Source organism: Spermophilus citellus (assembly GCF_964194105.1).
Source record: "Spermophilus citellus genome assembly, chromosome: 12".
In the NCBI taxonomy this organism is placed as follows: Eukaryota; Metazoa; Chordata; class Mammalia; order Rodentia; family Sciuridae; genus Spermophilus; species Spermophilus citellus.
This window is the reverse complement of record NC_138198.1, coordinates 113398911-113420966: the sequence shown is the minus strand read 5'-3', so window position 1 is coordinate 113420966 and position 22056 is coordinate 113398911. Positions and strand designations below refer to the sequence as shown.

The 22056-nt window shown below is 37.8% G+C and overlaps 1 protein-coding gene and 1 long non-coding RNA gene across 3 annotated transcripts in view; one reads left to right on the top strand and one right to left on the bottom strand.

Moving 5' to 3' along the window:
• Nucleotides 1–11314, top strand: part of NARS1 (asparaginyl-tRNA synthetase 1) — a 24070-nt gene extending 12756 nt beyond the window's left edge. For both annotated transcript variants that reach the window (XM_081263762.1, XM_081263763.1), the window contains exons 6-15: nucleotides 783–861; nucleotides 1663–1733; nucleotides 3652–3738; nucleotides 5747–5968; nucleotides 6073–6272; nucleotides 6657–6792; nucleotides 7128–7241; nucleotides 9445–9576; nucleotides 9873–10004; nucleotides 10568–11314. In XM_081263762.1, coding sequence (XP_081119888.1) covers nucleotides 783–861; nucleotides 1663–1733; nucleotides 3652–3738; nucleotides 5747–5968; nucleotides 6073–6272; nucleotides 6657–6792; nucleotides 7128–7241; nucleotides 9445–9576; nucleotides 9873–10004; nucleotides 10568–10699 — 1305 coding nt within the window. In that variant the 3' untranslated portion in view covers nucleotides 10700–11314. The remainder of the gene's footprint in view (nucleotides 1–782; nucleotides 862–1662; nucleotides 1734–3651; nucleotides 3739–5746; nucleotides 5969–6072; nucleotides 6273–6656; nucleotides 6793–7127; nucleotides 7242–9444; nucleotides 9577–9872; nucleotides 10005–10567) is intronic.
• On the bottom strand, nucleotides 10569–22056 carry LOC308632092. Its single transcript, XR_014018424.1, has 3 exons — nucleotides 21879–22056; nucleotides 15252–15340; nucleotides 10569–10709 (listed from the first exon to the last, which is right to left on the bottom strand). It is a non-coding gene; the product is annotated as an uncharacterized lncRNA (long non-coding RNA).

The window sequence follows — 22056 nt, the reverse complement described above, 5'->3', positions numbered from 1 at the left end:
TTTAAATATACTGCATCCAGGCCCTCTCACATGCTAGGAAAAGCACTGTATCACTGAGGTTCATCCTCAACCTGAAAATCCATGAATTTTTAAACAGATAAAAAGTATTTGTGGGGGCTGGGCTGGGGCTCAGTGGTAGCACACTTGCCTGACATGTGTGAGGCACTGGGTTCAATTCTCAGTACCATATAAAAATAAATAAATAACATAAAAAGGTCTGTCAACAACTTAAAAAAGTGTTTGTGATTCTGTGAAATTGTGTTCACTCTTCTGGTTCCCCTATTCTTTCTGGAACCCAGATTGTTGGATTATGAATGGACATGCTGAATTCTCCTACTTCCTAACCTATGGAATTGTTTCTTTTACCATATTAACCATTTTCTTCCTTTACTCATCTCTCTCCTTCATCTTTCAAACAAAAAGCCTTGGTTAGCTTCAAGTCCCAGCACCGGAAAAGGCACTGGTAGGCTAGGATTGTTGCAATACTGGGAATCAGGTGCTCCACTTAGGAAAAAGTGAATTCATTTATTACCTGATTTTCTGTAGCAATGAAATCTTTTTGTGTGTCTTTATTTTCATATTTGCCCTAAAGTGTTAAAACAGTCAAAATAATGCAAAATTAGAGCAAGTCACGCTACTATAGTTTGAACCCAAATATTTCACCAGGTTGGGATGGTGAAAGAAAAAAATCCAAGTATTTTTTTAGTGTCCACTTAGTATTAGTGGAAATGTTGGTATGTGATAAATGACATGATCAAATATTATTTATTTTCATTTGACAGGTGAAGATTCATGCATTAGAAGGATATAGAGGCCAGAGAGTGAAGGTTTTTGGCTGGGTCCATAGGCTGCGTAGGCAAGGTAAATGATATCACTTTTCTTTTTCTCTTTTTAATTTTAAATAATACCTGATCTCAGATGAAGAATATAAAAATATTTACTTGGGCTTGTTTAGAGATCTTTTTCTTTTTCCTGGTGTGCTGACTTTTTAAAGGATGTAGTAATTTATAGCCTACTTTTTTTCCGAATTACTGCTGCCATTGAAAGTTTAAATATTACTTAAATGTTATTTTAACTGTTAGCAACCATAGTGATCAGGAGGTAGCCAGTAAATTCTTGTTCAATTGAACTTTGATTATTTAATGAAAAACAGGAAATATGTTATAGGAAAGTCAGATCCTATTCTGAAATTTGGCAGTAGGTTTACTTTTATAACTAGTATCTTTGCATTCTGTTTCTCCTTTCGTCCTGATGTTTTATTTTCTCTTTCTGTTATTTTATAACTTGTATTTTTTACTATCATGATCAAACCTTTCATAAAAATAAATTGGGCATGAATTTAAATTTCTCTTAAGCAACATGCACTTCCCACTGAGTACACCGGGTGAATGTTATAATCCCTTAGCTTATTTCCTACCATCTTGTTATTCCATGGTGATGTGGATAATGATAATCACATAATATTTTAAGGTATAGTGCAGTGAAAATAAAATGCTTTATAAATAAAGGGGCATGTTACAGGTGTGTATTTCAAAGGAAATGGGCTATATGGAAGGATTGAACTTCCAGTACTTAATCTTGATGTTTCTAAGATGTAAGATCAAATTATGAAAAAGTACTTTCTAGTCTCTAGTCTGGCTAAATTTCTGTATTTCATTTTAGGAAAGAATTTAATGTTCCTGGTGTTGCGGGATGGTACGGGTTATCTTCAGTGTGTCTTGTCGGATGAGTTGGTACATTTTTTATTTTTTTTTAATTAATGACAGAAGATTAGATTTTTTTCTAGGAGGTTCCTTTATTGTTATTTTTGGGGATTTTAGGATCTATGCACATATTTTAAACTATTATTTTCACAATGGATACGTTTGTCAAAACATCATATACATCATTAAAAGAAAAAAAATATTTGTTAATTGTAATTTAATAAGCTGGGGGGTGAATTTTGTAATGTAAAATTACCAACACGTTAAAAAAAAAATAGAACAACCTAAGTAACCCCATCACCAGCTTTAGTAACTACCAAAAACTGGTAGCTAATCCTGGTATGATATTGCTCCCTCAGATTTTATATTATTTTATTCATATATGCCTCTGTAATCATGTCTAAGAAAAAAATACTATTTTTAGATAGTTACCATTATTATCTCCCACTAACTTACCACAACTTCTAAATGTTATCCAATATCCTATCAGATTCTCCCAATCGATTTAATAATGCCATTATAGTTGGTAGATTTCAGAGTCTAAATAAGATCTCCATCTTATATCTGGTTGATACTGACTCTAAAAAAATCTCTCTTTTATCTATAACAGTGCCCTCATTTTCATTCTCCTCTTTTCTCCCCCAATTTATTTGTTGGGAAAAACATGACAAATTGTCCCTTAGAACTTCTCACATTTTGGATTTGGTTGATTGCATCCTGTGGTATCATTTAATATATTCCTTTGTTTTCTGTATATTTTATGGGGGGAGGTCTGATTAAGTTAAAAAGTGCCCAGCCTGACCTTGAACTTGCAGTCCCCTTGCCTCAGTTTCCTGGGATCATAGGCATGACCTACCATGCCTGCTTTCCCCATTACTTTTCTCCTAATAACTCTAGCAAGTATTGATCATCATAGTATATATGGTTTTTTTTGTGGATTTTTTTTTTTTTTTAATTTAAAGATAGGGTCTCACTAAATTGCTGAGGCTGGCTTTGAATTTGCAATCCTCCTGCCTCAGGGCACCCACCATCCCCTGCAAGTTCCTAGAATTACAGGCATATGCTACTGTGCCCAGCTTGCATTTGTGTGTATATTTTTTGCAGGGATACGCTACCACAGAGCTACATTCCCAACCAACTTTTTTTTTTTGGTACCAGGGATTGAACTCAGAGGCACTCACATCCTCAGCCCTATTTTGTATTTTATTTAAAGACAAGGTCTCACTGAGTTGCTTAGCACCTTGCTTTTGCTGAGGCTGGCTTTGAACTCTCGATCTTCCTGTCTCAGCCTCCCAAGCCGCTGGAATTACAGGTGTGCACCACCATGCCTGGCTTTTTAAATTTTGAGAAAGTTTTTAAATTGCTGAGGCTGGCCTTGAACTTGGAATCCTTCTGCCTCAGTCTCAAGGCATTTGGATTACAGGTGTGCCCTATTGCACCTGGTAGCCTGTTTATTGTTTGAATAGTCAGGATTTGAAAAAAATAAAAAAAGAACTGTAATATATTTTTAAGAAATGTGGACGCTATGACATCAGGTAATAAGATCTTTTTTTTTTTTTTTTTTTTTTTTTTTTTTTTGTGATGGTAGGGATTGAACCCAGGGTCTTGTGCAAGGTGGTAAGATCTTGCGGGGCAAACACTGTTGTTCATTGTTGATAGAAACATTATTTGGCATGTGGCTTTGTTGAAAGTTTAAGTTAAAATTTGCCCAGCCTGACCTTGAATAAAGAGCTATTCTTTATTCAGATTTAAAAAGCAATGGCAGTCTTATTTCCTTTTTACCAGTATTTGACCATATAACTTGACCATAAATAATCCTCTTAACTTTATATATTTTAGAATATTTCTATTCATATAACTTGTTTGTAAGTAATCCTTTTAATTGTATATTTTAGTGTATTTAATATCCACACAAATAACTTAATTTTGAACTTTGATCTTTTTACAGTGTCAGTGTTACAATGGAGTAGTTTTGTCTACTGAGAGTAGTGTTGCTGTATATGGAATGCTAAATCTTACTCCAAAGGGCAAGCAGGTAAGTAGATTAAACTGTTCTCACTAGTTGAGTGAATAGGTGTCTTTTTTTGTACTTTGGGATTTGGCATGTAAGTAGCCAAATGTTAAGCACTTGTAAATTTAGTGTACCTTGTTTTTCCAATGAAATGTATAAACTACATAATTTGTCTCAGTCTTTTTTCTGTTCCTATAATAGAAAACCACAAACTGCATAAGTTATAAAGAAAAAAATTATTTCTGGAGGCTGGGATGTCCAAGGTTGAGGAACTGCTTCTGGTGAGGGCCTTCTTGTAGTGTCATAACACGGTGGAAAGCCTCACATGGTCAGAGAACATATACCAGATAGAAATCAATATGGGGCTGAACTCACTTTCATAACTAACAAGTAACCCACTTCTAAGATAATCCATCAGTGGATTAATGGCATTAATCCATTGATGTGGGCAGAGTCCTCATGACCTAAACACTTCCCATAGGCCCCACCTCCCAACACTGTTACAATGGTAATTAAATGCCGTTGTGACTTTTGGAGGAAACAAACTTTATAACTTGGCACAGCTTGTTTGATAAGAATAATTCAGAAATTTCCAACCTTACAGAATTCTGAAGTGATCTACACATGTTGTGGATGTATTCATAACTTTTCAACTAGACGAAAATAAAAACCTATCCCAAAATTTTCAGAAAAGAACAGTAATCTAAACCTACAACTTTCTGGTCAGAATTTGAAAGCCTGTTTTCAAAAAGTCGTATAATTGGGCTGAGGTTGTGGCTCAGTGGTAGAGTGCTTTCCTAGCATATGGAGAAGCACTGGGTTATATCCCAGCACCACATAAAAATAAACAAAATAAAATAAAGGTATTGTGTCCATCTACAACTAAAAAATATATTTTAAAAAATATAAATAAATTTTAAAAAGTCATATAATTGATATTCAGAGAATTATTTGTTCTTTAGCCAAAGGGCACATAACCTATTTCAGTTACATTTACTTCTTGATAATTATAGTTCACATAATTACAGTTACCCTTTTTGATTAGGAAGGAAAACAGAAAGATGTAATATATTAGCCACAAAAGGGAGCAAACAGTCCTACTAACTAGAAATGTTGGTAAGGTATGCCATGGAGTTCATACAAAAGAGCCTGCAATAAAAATGAATATCGAATTCAAGCTCATTGAGTTTTCTTGGAAGGGATGAGACTGTAAAATGAGGTAGTTGTCTTGATGTTACTTGCTGTCCAGTGTTTGGCTCCAAGGTAATTGAAAATTTCATGATATGTGACTTTTAGAATGAATTACTTTAAATGAAATTATTAGGGAGAATTCTAATTTTAATATATATATTAAAAAGGTTAACCGTTTTTAGTAAAATGTTTCTATTTTAGGAATGTTTACATGGTTTCTTAGTCTGAAATAATATTTCATAATAATAATAAGTAGTTTTGTGTGTGTTTGTTAATAGAAATTTTGGTTTTGTTTTTAACTTTGCATTTAAGTTTTTCAGTGTGGATAAATATGTTAATTTGTTATTAGGCAAAGGCTGGAAAGAGACACCAAATGTTAATAGTAGTTAATAGTTACTCAAGGTCATAAGATTATAATAGTTTATTTTCTAGTTTGTGCCTTTTCATTTAAAAAGAAAGTGTGGCTATGTGTGTGTGTATTTACTCTGAAGAAATATTAAATGAAAAACTATCAATATAAAATTGAATTATTGAGTCTTCACTTTTAGAAGAAAATGTTACTAATGATGGAAGTTCTTAGAAATATCAGCTTACATTTATCTGCACGCCTGTATTCCCAGCTACTCAGGAGCCTGAAGCAGGAGAATTGCAAGTTCAAGGCTAGCAAGATCCTGTCTCAAAGTACAATTAAAAAAGGACAGGGGATGTCACTCAGTGATAAAGCAAAAGGAAAATTAAACAAATCAGCTTACCAAAAATTTGGACATAAAGTAAAATACTGTTAATTTTTTGTTTCCTTCTCCTTCCCTGTTTCTTCCTATCCTACCTTTTAAAAATGTAGGCTCCAGGGGGCCACGAGCTGAGTTGTGACTTCTGGGAACTTATGGGGTTGGCCCCTGCTGGAGGAGCAGATAACTTAATCAATGAAGAATCTGATGTTGATGTCCAGCTGAACAATAGGCATATGATGATCCGAGGAGAAAATATGTCCAAAATCCTAAAAGCACGTTGCATGATCACCAGATGCTTTAGAGATCACTTCTTTGATAGGGGGTACTGTGAAGTAAGTGTGTGATGGTCATCTTTTGCAGATAGTACCTCTTTGCCATTTTGTGGCAAACAGTAGTGCTCAGGACAGACCTACGTTTCCTCCTTCCATGCAAATAGGTTACTCCTCCAACGTTGGTGCAGACGCAGGTAGAAGGTGGTGCCACGCTCTTCAAGCTTGACTATTTCGGGGAAGAGGCATTTTTGACTCAGTCCTCTCAGTTGTACCTGGAGACCTGCCTTCCATCCTTGGGAGATGTTTTTTGTATTGCACAGTCATACAGAGCAGAACAATCCAGAACACGAAGGCACCTGGCTGAGTATGCAGTTGTCTTTTTGGTTTTATTTATATTTAGAAAATTTCTTCAGAAAAGAAATCTCTGTATTGGTAAATGATGTCTGTGTGAAAAAAAATCTGGTGGCTTATGAGGATAGTGTAATAACATGTTAAGTTTTGCCTCTTAGGCTACAGCTAAAATCTGTTTTTTCACTTTTCCTTGAGCTTTTACATGTTAAGGAAGAAAAAAAGGAATCTCTACTTGAGATAAAGAGGTATTGAAAACACTAATTGCAGAGTTGAGAATTGGTTAGTAGTGTTGGAATTTTACCTTTCTGGATAGTTTCCGAGTGTTAAAATTTTTACTTGAGAAAAACTTAGTGTAAAAAAAAGAAAAACAAAAAACTCTGAGTGTCTTGTCCTTCAGGTACACTCACCTGGAAGCTGAGTGCCCTTTCCTGACCTTTGAGGATCTCCTGAACAGATTGGAGGACTTGGTTTGTGATGTGGTAGATAGAGTCTTAAAATCACCAGCAGCAAGCATAGTGTATGATCTCAACCCGGTAGGTGAAGTGTTTTATGAAGGTAAATAAATCATATTCCTTTGGAAGACAATGAGTCTTCCTGGATTTTTGTAGATTTTATGGCTTGGCAAGCTGAAATAAGTGACTAATAATTTGAAGACAAAATTCAATATTAATCATTGTTAGTAATTTTATAATATTTTTAATGTGTATACAGAGGTTCATACATGTTTCTATTTTAGGAATGCTTACATGCTTTCTTAGTCTGAAATAATATTTCATAATAATAAGTAGTTTTGTGTGTGTGTGTGTGTTAATAGAAATTTTGGTTGTTAGTTTCTTTATGTACTCTGTATTTTTCTTTTCTCCTGTAGAACTTTAAACCCCCTAAACGGCCTTTCAAACGGATGAACTACTCAGATGCTATTGTGTGGCTAAAAGAACACAATGTAAAGAAAGAAGATGGGACTTTCTATGAATTTGGAGAAGTATGTATTCCTTTCTCATCGTTCTTTCTAAGGTAGTATAGTGTGCTGAAGTGGATTGCACGTGCTGCTAAATTAACTAGTAATGTGGAGGGAATCTGCTTGTCCTCAAATAAATGATAATAACAGAGCCTGCTTCTTGGATTGTCTGCGGGTTTATTGTAGAGTGAGCCTTAGAACAGTGCCTTTTTTGTAATACGCCACAAATAACTAGCAAGTTTTTAGCCTTCCTTCACATATCATCCTTTGTCTCCCCATGATCATTCCTCAGCCTCTATGTAAAAACTCTACTTATAATCCACTAGCCTGGCAGAAGTGTTCTAGAAAATTATGAAGCCTTTGAAATTAAATGCAATATGTTGGTTTGTGTATAAATTTGTTTTTCTGGCATTTCCAAAAGGGATTCATTCCTTCCAAAACAGATTTACAACTCCTTCCCATGGAAGGAGATTCAAAAAGAAGAGAGCCATTGTTTAAGATGCAAAACTGAGAGAGAAGGCCTTGGTGGAGAAGCTTTCAGTACAGAGGTTTAGCCTAGTAATCTCCCTCCCAGCATGCCTTGGGAGTGTGTGTTGGCAACAGTGTTCCAGGCCTTAGTTTCCGTGTAATTGTCCTTACATAATATTTGCAGATTTAGTTGTTTCACAAGTGAAATGTGAGTAGCTGCTACCAACTAGTTTTGTTTTGATTTTTAGAAGGAATTTATACAGAGGATAAAGAGTATACTATCTCTATAAATCACCCTATCTTGGGACTTTGGTTTGTTATGTATAATAGCACAATTTTGAACTGAAATCTTGAGTGATTTGTATACCTAGTGCTTAACAGCATTATTGAATAGAAAGAATACAAGCTGTAGAGTCAGAACATGTCCATCTCCTACGTGGGCTTAGCTCTTGCCTCTGCTCTGATCCGTTGTACAGCTGAAGGCCATTGACCCCGTCTGATTCTTCTCTCCTATGGAGGCAATGTCCTCTTGTCAAGCTTTGGGAACTAAATAAGCTAAATGTCTAGCAGGGTCCCTGGCACAGGGACCATGTCAGCTTGTATTGTACATTGCTCTCATCACATACACACAAGGGCACTAGAATATATAAATGGTTTTCAGGCTTTTCAGGTGTACAGTAAGACCCCACACCTCCTAACTTAATGTTACACAGATCCCCAGAATGAAAAGTAGCACAAGCTAAGAGACCAGCACTCTCCCGCTCATCTTATCCCCTTTGGCACCTCAGAGGGCCTGGGGCTCCAGCGACTGGAGCTGAAACAGCTATGCCAGGTGATTGCTCAGCTTTCTTTCTGATTTAATATTAAATAAACCAGTGAGTCTTGTTCAAATTTCAGTCAGTTTTTAGAAGGATAAGAGTTTTCAATTTTAACTTGAAAACTCTGTGGTTTACTGAAGGATGTTTTAAGAGAAATAGTCACTTGGTTCATCATCTTTTTCTTGGCTAACTATTCCAGATGTGATAGCATTTTAGGGGGGTGGCGGTACTGGGGATTAAACTCAGAGGCACTCAACCCCTGAGCCACATTACCAGCCCTGTTTTGTATTTAATTTAGAGACAGGGTCTCACTGAGTTGCTTAGTACTTCGCTTTTGCTGAGGCTGGCTTTGAATTTGCAGTCCTTCTGCCTCAGCCTCCTGAGTTGCTGGGATCACAGGCAGCTGTGATAGCACTTATAAACCTTATATTGGTTGTCTTATGATGTTTTACTACTATTGAAGGTATAACTTTATAATAGGAAAGGAGTTCAGATAACAGGAGAATTTAAAGATTAGTGTCGTTAATAATGTATTCTGTGGAGGTCAGTGGTGTAGTGGAGCATTGACAGATTACCTTGGTCTAAAGTAGACCATGACTTTAGAACTTGGTAAACTGGCCACTGAGAAAATAACTGAGCAGGATCTAGTCACAGCTTAGAGATTTTTGTTTGTTGGTGAGGCAGGATTTGTTCCTCAAGCTGAGACATACTAAAGGAGAAGACACATCTTTTTATGGTTTATTTAATAATTGTGTGAATCTATAAAATGTTTATTTCTTTTTTGAAAGAAATTGCTTCTTATGTGGATGTGTATGGGTTAGGTTGGTGTTTATCTCCATTGCATTGTGTGCATAAGAGGAAGGGCTGTGCAAAGGGAAAGAGCTGCTTCTCTCTTCTTGCATTTCCAGTCGTAAATGTTAATGAAGTCTTTTTAACCTCAGGATATCCCAGAAGCTCCTGAGAGACTAATGACAGACACCATTAATGAACCAATCTTGCTGTGTCGATTTCCTGTGGAGATCAAGTCCTTCTACATGCAGCGATGTCCTGAGGATTCCCGCCTTACTGAATCTGTTAGTTTGTGATTCAGAGATTATTACAATTATGGTTTTTAAGGGAGTGGGGACTGTCCTTTGGAATAAGGTACTACTTGGGGCAAATATTTTGTAAATCTAGAATGATAGTAATACTTGTGGTTCATTTCCTCCCTTGATTGGGGTTAACATGCTTCATCAGGGAATTTGAATAATATTTGAATTTTGCATGATTATTGTGCTTCTTTTAACTATAGGAGGTTAATTGTAGTTTTTATTCAAGCCTCACAGCAAAGCCATGTAATTGTGCATTTTATTTTTCCTTGTATTTAAAGGTTGACGTGTTGATGCCCAATGTTGGTGAGATTGTGGGAGGCTCAATGCGTACCTGGGATAGTGAAGAAATTCTGGCAGGTTATAAAAGGGAAGGGATTGACCCCACTCCTTATTACTGGTACACAGATCAGGTAAAAACAATTTTTTTTAAGTGTTTAATTTTTTTCATTGTAATAGTTCTGTATACACTGAAATTTTTGAAAGGAGAAAATTCCAGGTGGTACTTGGTGTTTGAATGAGTTATATTTGGTTTCATGGTATAATAATGTTGCATGTGAATGTTGCCATTTTTGTCTTTTACCAAGTTATATGTTAATTTTCATTTGAAAATACATTAATTTCCATTTGGAAATGGCCTTGCTCATTTCTACTGAGTTTTAAAAATATATTATTAGAAATTTCCAATTTCTAGTACTTTCATTTTCCTCTGGAGATGCTTAGTTCAGAGGTTGAAATTTCTTCTTTCCAGGGTGCTGCTTAATGTCTGATTTATTTTTCATTTGAATTATTTCTTTCCATGTATGTAGTTTATGAAGGTGTAAGACTATGGGTTGAATTCTGAACCACAATGAGCTAATTCCTCTATAGTGGAAATTTTAACTTTTTAAGATAAAATTTTATTTATTTTTTTAAGATAAAATTTTAAACTAAGCATTTACTCCTTCTTGCTCTTGATTTCTTTTTTATTTAACAGAGGAAATATGGTACATGTCCTCATGGAGGATACGGCTTGGGCTTAGAACGATTCCTGACTTGGATTCTGAATAGATATCACATCCGAGATGTATGCTTGTACCCTCGATTTGTCCAGCGCTGTAAGCCATAACTGATTCCTCCTAAAGCATGAAGAAAAGATGGTCATGAAAGGAACAGACTGCCTCATTAAAAAGGAACAAAATGCCAAATTGTCCCATGTTTATTCCATTGGGGTATAGCTTTCTGTTTTTTATTCCTAGCTACCATAAAACCATAAAAAGTAGTTCACATTATTTGAATATCAGGGGACATTGATATCATTTTAAGAAAAAATATCCACTACAAAGTCTGGGGAAAATATGTGGCATGTAACCGTAGTTATAGATACATTTTGGCATTTTATCCAGTTATAGCAATTGTGTTAAATATGCCATACATAATTAAATAGTTTTTAATTATCATGTAAGGTATCCTAAAAAATATTTTTAAAGCTTAATCTTTTCTGTACTTTTAAATGTAACTGGAATTCTTTAATTTGTATCATTTTATTGTATCAGTGATTTAAAACACATCTGTGGGGGCAGTTCACAATGTGGGCATAAAGATTTGCTAGTGTTAATCAGCAGTAGATTCTGGAATCTAATGAGTACATTGTTTGACATCAGTTAATCTTTTCTGAATCCACATGGCTGCTTTTAATTTTGAGGCATATGATTTGATATGGAAGAATTTGTAAAAGTGGAATTGCCTTAAAATTTAAAGTGAGCATAATTGTTGGGGAGAGGTGTGGTATTTAAATGATTGACAACATCCTTCATAGCATTAGTTTAAGATAAAGGGGTAGACCGAGCTTCCTTCTTTCCCGTGATTTTTAAATTAAAAATATGTTCCAAAAGAATTTGGCAGTTTGAATCTTAACAAAACTGACTGGCTGGTTGAGTCATCCCTCCCATGTCCTTAGAGCTGGTCTGTGCTACCTTACATACTTCATAGCAGGATTACTGAATGGCTTCAGAGCAGATTTAGTTAATTTTTCCCTCAAATGCATGCCATGTATTCTCAATAGGCTGTATTTTCCCAGTGATCAATAAATGGAACACTCATTAAAAACTCTTTGCTGGTTTAATTTTCTCAAACTAAACATTACTATCTCACATTAGTTCATATCTTATGCATTTTTAATCTTTTATTTTTTGTGGTATATATATGTAAAGTTAGATATTCAACTTAGTAGGTATTACTAATGTTATGGTAATTAAAGAGGCCAATTTTTAAAAATTAGATATTTAGGCCCTAGTTAGAACTTTTTTGCCAATTGCTGGGTTTCTGTTCTCACGACTAAAAGGCTCAGGGGTCACTCCAGTTAAACTGGGCTAACTGGGCTGCACGGAATAACCACACAAGAGACACAAACACCTTTTTCTTTTTCTGACCTTAAGGGCTCCCAGGAAGAGAGAGAGAGCACTCGCTGACCCCTTTTATTGAGGAGAAGCTATTCAAATGAGGCAAGGGGTCAGGTTTCAGGGGGCTGAGTATCTTCATGATGTCCACTGTCAGCAGGTTGACTGACACCTGGGTAGGCCACACCCAAGGGCACAGTAAGAGAAGGGGACACACACAAGGCACTTCCATGGAAGATCTATCCTAAACAGGGCAAGGGGTTATATTACAAAGGAACAGGTGAGCATAGCCTCACCCATGGGGCTGTAGCAAGACATACCCATGGACACTGACCCTTGCACCCAAGAAGAGTGCCACATTTCTGTGCCTGAGAGCCTCAGCACCCAGCTGGGGAGTGTAACTTAAGTCACGTGTTAAGGTTGGTCTCCCATATTTTTGTATCCTTTTTGTGTTAATTTCTGACACTAGATTTTATTCTATGTGTAATTAAGTGAAAATGGCAGATGGAAATGGGGCATTTGTAGTCTATGTGGCTATATCTTTAAATAAAAAGTACTTGGAAGAAGGTGAATGAGCTCTATCTGGCTTCAACTTGGCAGTTTAATTGAACAGAATTTAAGTGAATAGGTTAGGCTTAGTTAGCCTAAACTTTAATTGTATAAGTAGGTTAAGAGTTTTAAAATACTAAAAGAAAGCCAGGATTAGGCAGTAGGTAAGGGAGCAGAGGTCATGGTTACCTCAGGCCATTGAACAGCACACTTCTACACAGAGACTTCATTTGTTAACTGCGGCAGTTGCTCTGCTCTAAGTGCCACAGATACCATTCCTTGTCCCTGCCATGCACAGCTCACAGACACCCCTGGTTCTGAGTTCTGCTCTCATGGGACTCCTTACTGGACTCTTCATCTTATGGTTCTTTCCAGCTGGAAACTGTTGATGCCCATTCATTTTGGCTCTTGTGTGACAGACATGCCCAAAGTTAGAGACAAGCAAGAGGATGGTACTGTAGCTGTTCAAATTATAGATAGCGCTCAACTTCAGGATGGGTTAATTCATGACTTTTCAGGTTTAATGATGGTGCAAAAGCATCACCAGGCAAACATTCTATATCATTTTTAATGTAGCCAGTAAATTATAGGAGATGTTTAACACTTCATTATGAATAAGCTATGTGTGAGGTGACTTTGCCCAACTATAGACTTATAATGTTAAATATTTTGAGCACAATTAAAGTAAGCTAGGCTGAGCTACTAGTACGGTAGGTGCATTTAGTACTTTTTCAACTTACCATTTTAACTTATGATGGGTTATGGGGGATGTAACCCATCATATCAAGAAATATCAGGACTTATATACCAACTTTACCTCTTTAATGTTCAGCCATTGCTAGCAACCAGGTTTTTCTACCTTGTTCAGCTCTCTCCTACCTCACTGCCTCCAGCAATTCCTGAACATGTTTAATATATACAGTAGTTCAGTTCTGTCTTAAGCAACCTTGGCTGTACATTGGGATCACTTGGGGACCTTATGGTCCCTGGTGCCTGGGCCTTACCCCAGAACAGTTGAATCTGAATTTCAGGGACAAGGCAGGACATTTTTAAAACGTCTCAGGTGAGGATGTCATGGAGTTGATGGTCACTAGTACCTTCCTCCTAAGCTTAACCCTCATTACTGTGGGTCCTTAGTAAATGGTTTCATATTAATCATTGTAGCTGAAATAGGAAAACTGAGGTGATGCTGAGAAACTATAATGTTTCAATTATTTTAAACCTTCTTAAAATCAGTTTATTTTATTCAGCCCCTCCAGAAAAAAAGGACAGGGGTTGTGATATTCAGATGCTGTAGTTCATAGGCATGTGGAAATGGCTTTCCAGTAAGGTCACTAAAGCTTTCTTGGCTGGGTAGAAGCCTCCTCTGCCCCCATGTCAGTACCTTTAGGTCATTTCCGTGGGCTGGTCATTTTCTTATGCTGAAAAGCCTCCATCTTTCTCATCAGTTGTTATTAGCATAATGATTTGGTAAAGAGCGTTCTCTTTGAAGAGAGAACAGAGACAAAATGAAAACTGCAGAAGATAATGAACTTTGAAGAGAGAAATTTGATCAGAGATGAAGAGGTTATGTATGTGGGACAGACACTAGTTTCTAGAGTCAAAATCCAGTTTGATTCTGGTATAATTTAGCATACAGGCTCAGAGAGATGGAGGTATTCAAAGTTTTAGCTTATTCTTTAGATATTTACCTCCATCGGTATTGCTGAGTAACATGCTTATATTACACTGATTTTTTTTTTCAGTTTTAGACATTATCTATTGATCTTCTATAGAAGATGAGGATTTTGCTTCTTCCTTTTCCTGTCCCCACCACTCAACATGTACCCTTCTCATCTCTCCATTTTTTCCACTTAGTTAAATTTTAATTTTGGTTGGCCACATAGTAAATCAGTTTATTTCCCTTCCTGTCTAAATCTTGATTTTCCTTATGATTAATGGCTTTTATCTTGGTATCATGAATTCAGACATACTGGATAGTCTTGTAGTTACTTTTTCCTGGAAACTAGTTGCCCTCTGTTTTTAGAAAACAATTGCCATCCTGGGATCTATTTCATTGTCATCCTGAGTATTCCCTTTGCTTTTCTCCTATATTGGATATCCTGTTTGCTGTATCCCACGTTTACTCTTTCTTGGTTTACTTTCTACTTGTGCTTGAGTAGATCCTCCAGTAATTTCCTAAGAAAAAAGTTAATGGAAGGTAAATTTATGAAATGACATGCCTAAAAATTATTTTAATCTGTTGTCACATTTAAACCATAGTCTATGTATAGAATTTGGGTTGAGAAAGCATTTTTCCCTAGAATTTTGACATCTGGTTTCCAGTGTTGCTGTCGAGAATTCCTAAGCATTTTGATATCTAATCTTTTACATATGGCCTGTCATTTCTGGAAGCTTGTCCCAAAGTTCTGAAATTGCATACTATTTCTTGGGATCACTCATCCATCCTGATGGGCAGTTGGTGGGCCCTTTCAATTCAAAGCCATGTTCTTCAGTTGTGAAAAAAGTTTCCTAAATTGTTTTATTAGAAATTCTTTAAAGTTTCCAATTCATGTTTTCTTTTTGTATCATCCTAGTTTCCTCCAAGTTTGTTTTTGTGGTAGGTTTATGTCTTTCCTGTTAGAAGCTTTTTTCAGATGTCAATTGATGCTTAATTGTCTGCTCATAATGCAGAACAAGAGTCTGCAATGTCCTCTAGATGCTCCGAGCACATGTTGAAGATGTAAGACTTACTGTGCGCTGAGCTTTCTTGGCTGGGTAGTAGCCTCCTCTGCCCCTCATGTCAGTACCTTTAGGTCATTTCCTTGGGCTGTCTGGGTTTCCTGTGGAGGGAAAAAGGAGGAGAGGGTTGGGTTTCTGCACCTTCCAGAAGTATATATGGTTCATTATCCTCTGCAGTTTTCATTTTGTCTCTGTTCTCAAGCAGTGTCTGGGATCTGCCATCTAGAGCCTTCTGCTACTTCTCTAGGAACCAAATCTAGTTAGCCATAGAAAGGTGAGAATCTAGGCAGTCTGATGGTTGCTTTAACAGATTTTTGATCTATCTCATTCTAGCATCTTCTTTTCATCTCCACTTCAGAGGTACCTGCCAGTCCTGAGCCACTGAGGGATTCTGTTGTATAAATCTGGATGGTTGTTTTAGGATGTCCAGCTTAAGATTATTTTCTTAGATCTATTATATCAAATACTTAACCTGTCTGCCTTCTGGATTCTAAAATTCTATTACTATGGTTCCCTTTTCCGTATCATTTTAGACTTGTGCCTAAATACAAATAAAAAGCAGCACTGCCACCAAAACCTCTGTTGACATTTCAGTGGGATTTGGGAGTGAATAGAATAAACTACATTCACTAGTTTAAACCTCCCAACTCCTACCTTTTGTGGTATTGGGGATTGAATGCAGTGGCACTCTACCACTGAGCTACATCTCCAGCCCTTTTTATTTTTATTTTGAGACAGGGTCTTCCTAGGTTGCTGAGGCTGGCCTAGAACTTGTGATCCTCCTGCCTTGGCCCCCTGGGTTGCTGGGGTCAAGGGCATGCACTGCCAGGCCTGGCTCAAGCAATTTCTTTCCTTGGAGATCATTACTGTATTTGAGGACAATTGGAAGGAAATGGGCATAAGTAAAAGGGAAGAAAAGTTCAATTATTAGATGTTAGAAGGACAAATTAGTGAAGAGTGATGAGGTCTCTGTAAATGGGGAAAGAAAGTGTCTATAGAAAGGTAATAGTGACATTTAATGTTGGGTTGTGGGAATGGGTAGATAGGCACTAATCTTAGGTTATGACTGTTACAGTGACAATAAAAAGAATTTCCTTAGCATATTCAGATTCAGCTGTGAATCTGAATTCATAACTGTCTTCTCGTGGCTGACAGCAGCTCTAACAAACTCGAGACACTGGTTACAGGGATGACCAGTGAGTGATGGGACCTCCCTGGTCCCCACTTTTTGCCACCTTTTTCTGAGATGCAGCCTGAGGGAAGGGAGTAAGCCCTAACATTGGAACCAGATGCACCAGGATTCAATTACTAGTTTCTGCCCCTTTCCAATTATATAGCCTCAGGAAAGTCAGGGAACCCCTGTAACTCTTCCTCATCTGAAAAATAGGGTAACACTGCCTCTTTGTAAGATGGCTACAGTGATTAAGAATTACAGTGTCTGGCACTTAATGAGTAGAAAACATTATTACCAACTTTTTTTCCTGTTGGCTAAATATAGGCATGACCCAAAGATCTACCAAACTTTGCTTATTATAGTTAGTGTTGCTGAAACCGTGTCCATTTTCTTGACACTTGCAAAAGGCCCAGTGAATCAAGGACAAGTTGTTGGGGAAGGAAACAGACTTATTCAGTAAGCCAGCAAACCTGAGAAGGTGGTAAACTAGGGTCTTGAAGGACCCTCTTAACTCAGCACAAGTTTTAAGCTACTTTTCATCTTGAAACAAAGGAGGAAGAGAGGGGCATGATTTGGTTAGGAAGTGATTGATGGCTGTAGACTGTAACCCCATGGTTAGCAATCTGTTGTTCTTACGCATAGTCAGAAGGTCACAATGCCCCTGTAAATATTGAAAATCTCTTAATCTTGTTTTGCTCTCATCAGTCTTTAAGGGGGAAGAGAGATCAGGGAAGTTTAAAGTTTAGGTAAATCAGTCATGTACAATCAGTTTTGGACAAACATTCTTTAAATGGTTAACAAGGGCTGTGCTCTGGGTGGCAGAGGTCTTTTCTAGTACACCATCACAGAGGTGAAATTAAATACAGTATGGAGGATGTGAAACTAATTTTTCTTTATCTGTTTCTGGTCTACCTCCATAGTATCTCCCCACATCCAGAATATTTTACTCTTCCTCCTTTTATAAATTCTAATACCGCTTTGATAAAAAGCATTTCTTTGCCCACTCAGCCAGAAATCAGTTCTTACTTTTTTTGGGGAAACTTCTGCTCACCAGTGAGTTCCTTACTACATACACATTCATTGGATAAATATAATACCCTCCCCAGTCTTAGCTAAGTGTGAAAAAAGACATCTCAGGGCATCAGATTTGGAGGGAGGAGGTAGAGAGGTTCTCAAAGTCAGAGCTGTTAGGTTACAGTGACATAAAAAGAATTCCCTTTGCACATTCAGATTCAGCTATGAATGGGATGGGGCTGGAGGAGAACTGAACCAGGTAAGGCATTGAGGAATCTTTTAAAGTTTCATTCACAAACAGCATTTAGGGCTGGGGTTATGGCTTAGTGGTAGAGAGCTCAACTTGCATGTGTGAGGCCTTGGGTTCAATCCTAAGCACCACATAAAAATAAATAAATAAAACAAAGATTAAAAAAAAAAAAAAGAATAGCATTCTTATAGAATAGGGAAGCTCCTAGAAGGGCCATGCAAGAACAAGAAGGTGGAACTAGGCCATGAACTGTAGGAAAGGGGCTTCTGAGGCCTGTTGCTTCTGTGAGAAGAAATTCTGAATCCTGGTCCTATAGCTCAGAAGAAGACAAAGAATTTACCATCTGCCCAGAGCTCTGGATGTGGAGTAAAAGCTTTCTGGGAAGAATCTACTCCCTGGGTTTTGAACTCGCATATCTTCAAGGAGCAGGACTACCAAGCAGAGAAATTAATACCAACCTGTCCAAGATGGATAAGGTCCTGCAGAAAGCAGAAAGGCTCTCTAAGAACCCTTCCATCACCATATGGAGCAGGGAAGTCTCCAAACAACAACTTTTACCAAAACTGAGCTCAAAACAGTAAATGAAAAGTATTAGTGTAAATGAAAGTATTAGGTGGTGCAGAACATGTCTTAATGCTGGCTCAGGAACTCCCATGTCCCCTCTGCTCCACAAAGTGAACCTTCAGGAACCTGAGCATCACTACTATAGGGAGATCACCCAGAAGATCGTCATCACCTAAGTTCTGCATCAGTGGGCCTTTGTCTCACCCCAACCCCACCCACTCACTCTGCTCAGTCCACATGGCCTCTTTGCTATTCCCCAGCAGCCTATCACATGTTGAATTGTGTCCCCCCAAAATATGTTGCCATCCTAACTAATACCTATCTGTACATGGGACCTTATTTGGAAATAGGGTCTTTATAGATATAATAAAGTTAAGATAAGGCTGTTAGGTGTGGGATCCAATAGGATTAGTGTCCTGATAAGAGGGGAAGTTGGCATGTGGAGATGGCCATATGACATTGGAGGAAGGGATTGGTGTGTTGCAGTTGCTGCCAGCCAAGCAATGCCAAGGATTGCCCAAACTTCTTCCCTCCTTCAGATCCCTGCTTGGATGTTATGTTTGCAAAGAGGTGTGACTGTCTGACTGTGCTACACAAACTAGCCGTTCAAGCCTCTCTGCATTCCTTTGTCTCTGCTTTCTCTTCTAGTCCTCTAGCTATACTTGACATTATATTGTATATCTTTTATCTTTGTCCTCAGATGATTGCCTATCAGAACATTATTTCCATGAGGGTAGATACTCCAACTTATTTCTGCATGCCCAGTGCCTGCCACCCACCTGACAAAGAGCTGACTTCCCATGTATTTATTCATCAGTGAATGAGTTATTATTATTATTTTTTGGTACCAGTTATTGAACTCAGGGGCACTTAACCACTGAGCCACATCCCTAGCTCTTTTTTTGTATTTTATTTAGAGACAGGGTTTCACTGAGTTGGTTAGGGCCTTGCTAAGTTGCTGAGGCTGGCTGGCTTTGAACTTGCAATCCTCCTGCCCCAGCCTCCCCTGTTGCTGGGATTACAAGCATGCACCATTGTGCCCAGCAAATGAATTACTTTTGTGCACAATTTTTTTCTTAACTTTTTCAAGCTTTTATCCTCCATATTACCTGATAGAATGCTTTACTCGTGGTGGACATTCAGTAAATATGTGAAACATTCAGTTAAAAAGGGTAAGTCAAAATGTACATTGTTTTGACCTAGATTTGGTGCTTCTTTGTCATAAAATGATGGTGGGGACAATCGATCAGATTTTCTGAGTAATCACTATAGCTTACCATTTGTCACATGCAGCCACTGTTTTTCTTGCACTGAATCCCCTCCCCCATTCTTTTTCTGATTATAGGCACAGAGTTGAGTAATCTGAATTTAGTTTGTATAGCTCAGAGGTGCCAATCATGGCAAATAATGAATTAGAGGATCCTCTCCCTGCTTTCCTGAAGCATTGAGCTGAAACCAACAAATTAATTTTATTTAGAATCACTTGCTGAACTAGAATGTTGCTGGTGACAGGCAAGTGCTTTATTTACTAATTAAGTCACCCAGGCTGAGATAAACTCTCTCCCTTGTGGCAGGGGTGCTGCTTATCTGAGGCAGCCCAGAGACTGTTCCTTTTAGCCTTCTGTTTGCTAATGAAATTGGTATATAATTTTGTTAAAAATGTGTAAGCCAGGAAAAATGTGTGTGTGTGTGTGTGTGTGTGTGTGTGTGTGTATTGTTTCCCCATTATAGTTCTGCAAATTCCTTTAGTCTTTCAAAGTCTCTTCTGATTTTCTTAGTAAACCTGCATCAGAGCTCGTAATTTTTGAGTTAAGAGCCATATTTTCTACCAGTTTTGAAAAGGAGTTGTATAAAAGCATGTTTTATCTGCTTTCCTTTCATAGAAACATAAAAAGTTACTCTTTGGAAAGCTGTTGTCTTTGGTGCTTGTAAGAAATAAACCATAGATTAGAAATAACAATTGTATGTACTCTCTGTTGAAGCCAGATTGTGAAGTTCCATCTTCAGTTATAACCTATGAGTCCATAATAGGTGCACTACGTGAATAAAATGGTGCTAATTCATTTAAAAATATTGTTACATTGATACATATAATAAATTTTTGCTAGTTCCTTTCTCCTTTGTGGTTGAACACAAACCTAATCTGTCCCAACTTGATTTTGTGAAGTTTGGAACCTTTATGCCTTGTCACTAATCATCAGCATTTCCCTGGAAGGGGCCAGAAACTCCTCTTATCTCTACCTAGCAGGTGGGGCTCAGCACAAGCCTAGAGGAGTGACTTAACCAGGGCCTACCAAAGGTGACCAGGAAGATCTCATATAGATCTGACCTCTTGAAACTCTGGCCTTTTCTAATTCTCTTGTCTATACTTATTCCAGCACAGCATTTCAGAATATGGAGTGGAGTCTTTTTATGCAGTTTATTTAGAAAAAAAAGTGGGTTCTGGCTCTATGTAGAAAAGTATATTATCTATAAAGATCACCTCTTTAAAGTGAAACTTCAAACTCACATAATTTTGGCTATGAGTCAAGAATTAGCATAATGCCCAGGAAGGCAGTTTGATACTGCAGTAAATTTTACTACTTTTTCTCAAGAAATGCCAGGCTTGCAATAGAAGATCATGGAGGTAATATGAATGACAATCTGTTTAATTTTGACATTTTGCATTGGGCTTGTAGTTATAAAGAAACCAATAAATTAATTCAATCAAGAGCACAAATTTTAGCTGCAAAATCTGGTTTTCAATTTGATCTAGACTTTTGTCTTCCCTGAATATTCCACATGACTTGGTCCCTTAATTCCTTTAGGCCTTAGCTCAAATGTCAGTGGACTTCTCTGACCCATGGAACTCAAATTACAATAGCCCCCCTCCATCCCCTTACCTTGCTTCATTCTTTTTAACAGCTCATCATCAATCAAAATATTCTGTCAAGATTATTTCCTGTTTTTCTCCTTAACACTCTACAGGAGACTTGGTCTTCTCTGTTCACTGCTGTTTGCCCAGTGCACACAATAGGTGCTCAATATTTGTTCAACGAATGAATGATTCCTGAGACCTTTGTGTACCTAGGATTGGTCTTGTACCCCAGGCACATTGAACATATATGGACTGGTGGAGGTGCAGGAATGTAGGAATTGCTGAAAAAGTGTACGGCTTCCTCTGTACAAGAAAGTGGGGATGGGGCCGCTAATTTGGGAAGGTGCACGGAAATGACCCTGTCAAACCTTACTATAACAAGCTTCCAAGAAATGCACTTGCCAGCCGGGACTTCACTTTTCCTAACACTCTCATATCAGCGGTGTAATGCTCACTGTTTGATGTCACCTGCCAAACTGCTGCTTTAGAGGTGCTGCTGAGAAATCAAATAGTCACACGAGTGCATGATATAAAGCACTCCTTTTTTTCTATCTTGAAAACAAAGCAAAAAGAAAAAAAAAAAGAGTCTGTACACTTAGGCTATAAGTAGGCAGGCAACTGGACAATTGAGGCAAAATCATCCTCATATTTAGGTAACAGTGATGGAAATGTCTAGAGTCTCACGAAATCATGCTGCCATTCCTACCTCGGCTAGATTGGCAGATGCAACCAGGAGATTGGTCCCGGGCAAGGAGTTGAGTGGCACTTTGGTGCACTGACCTGAGATGGAGGGAAGGTGGCCACTAGCCCAGGCCTGGAGACTTTCTCACGCAGTGGTCAGCTCCCAGCCAGGGTCTCTTAGCCAGGACAGCGCTATCAGCCACGCCCTCCCACAGAGTAGGCCAAGCGTGGACGAGTCTCGGCGTGGGAGGTGTCCCCATCTGGCCCCACCCCGTGG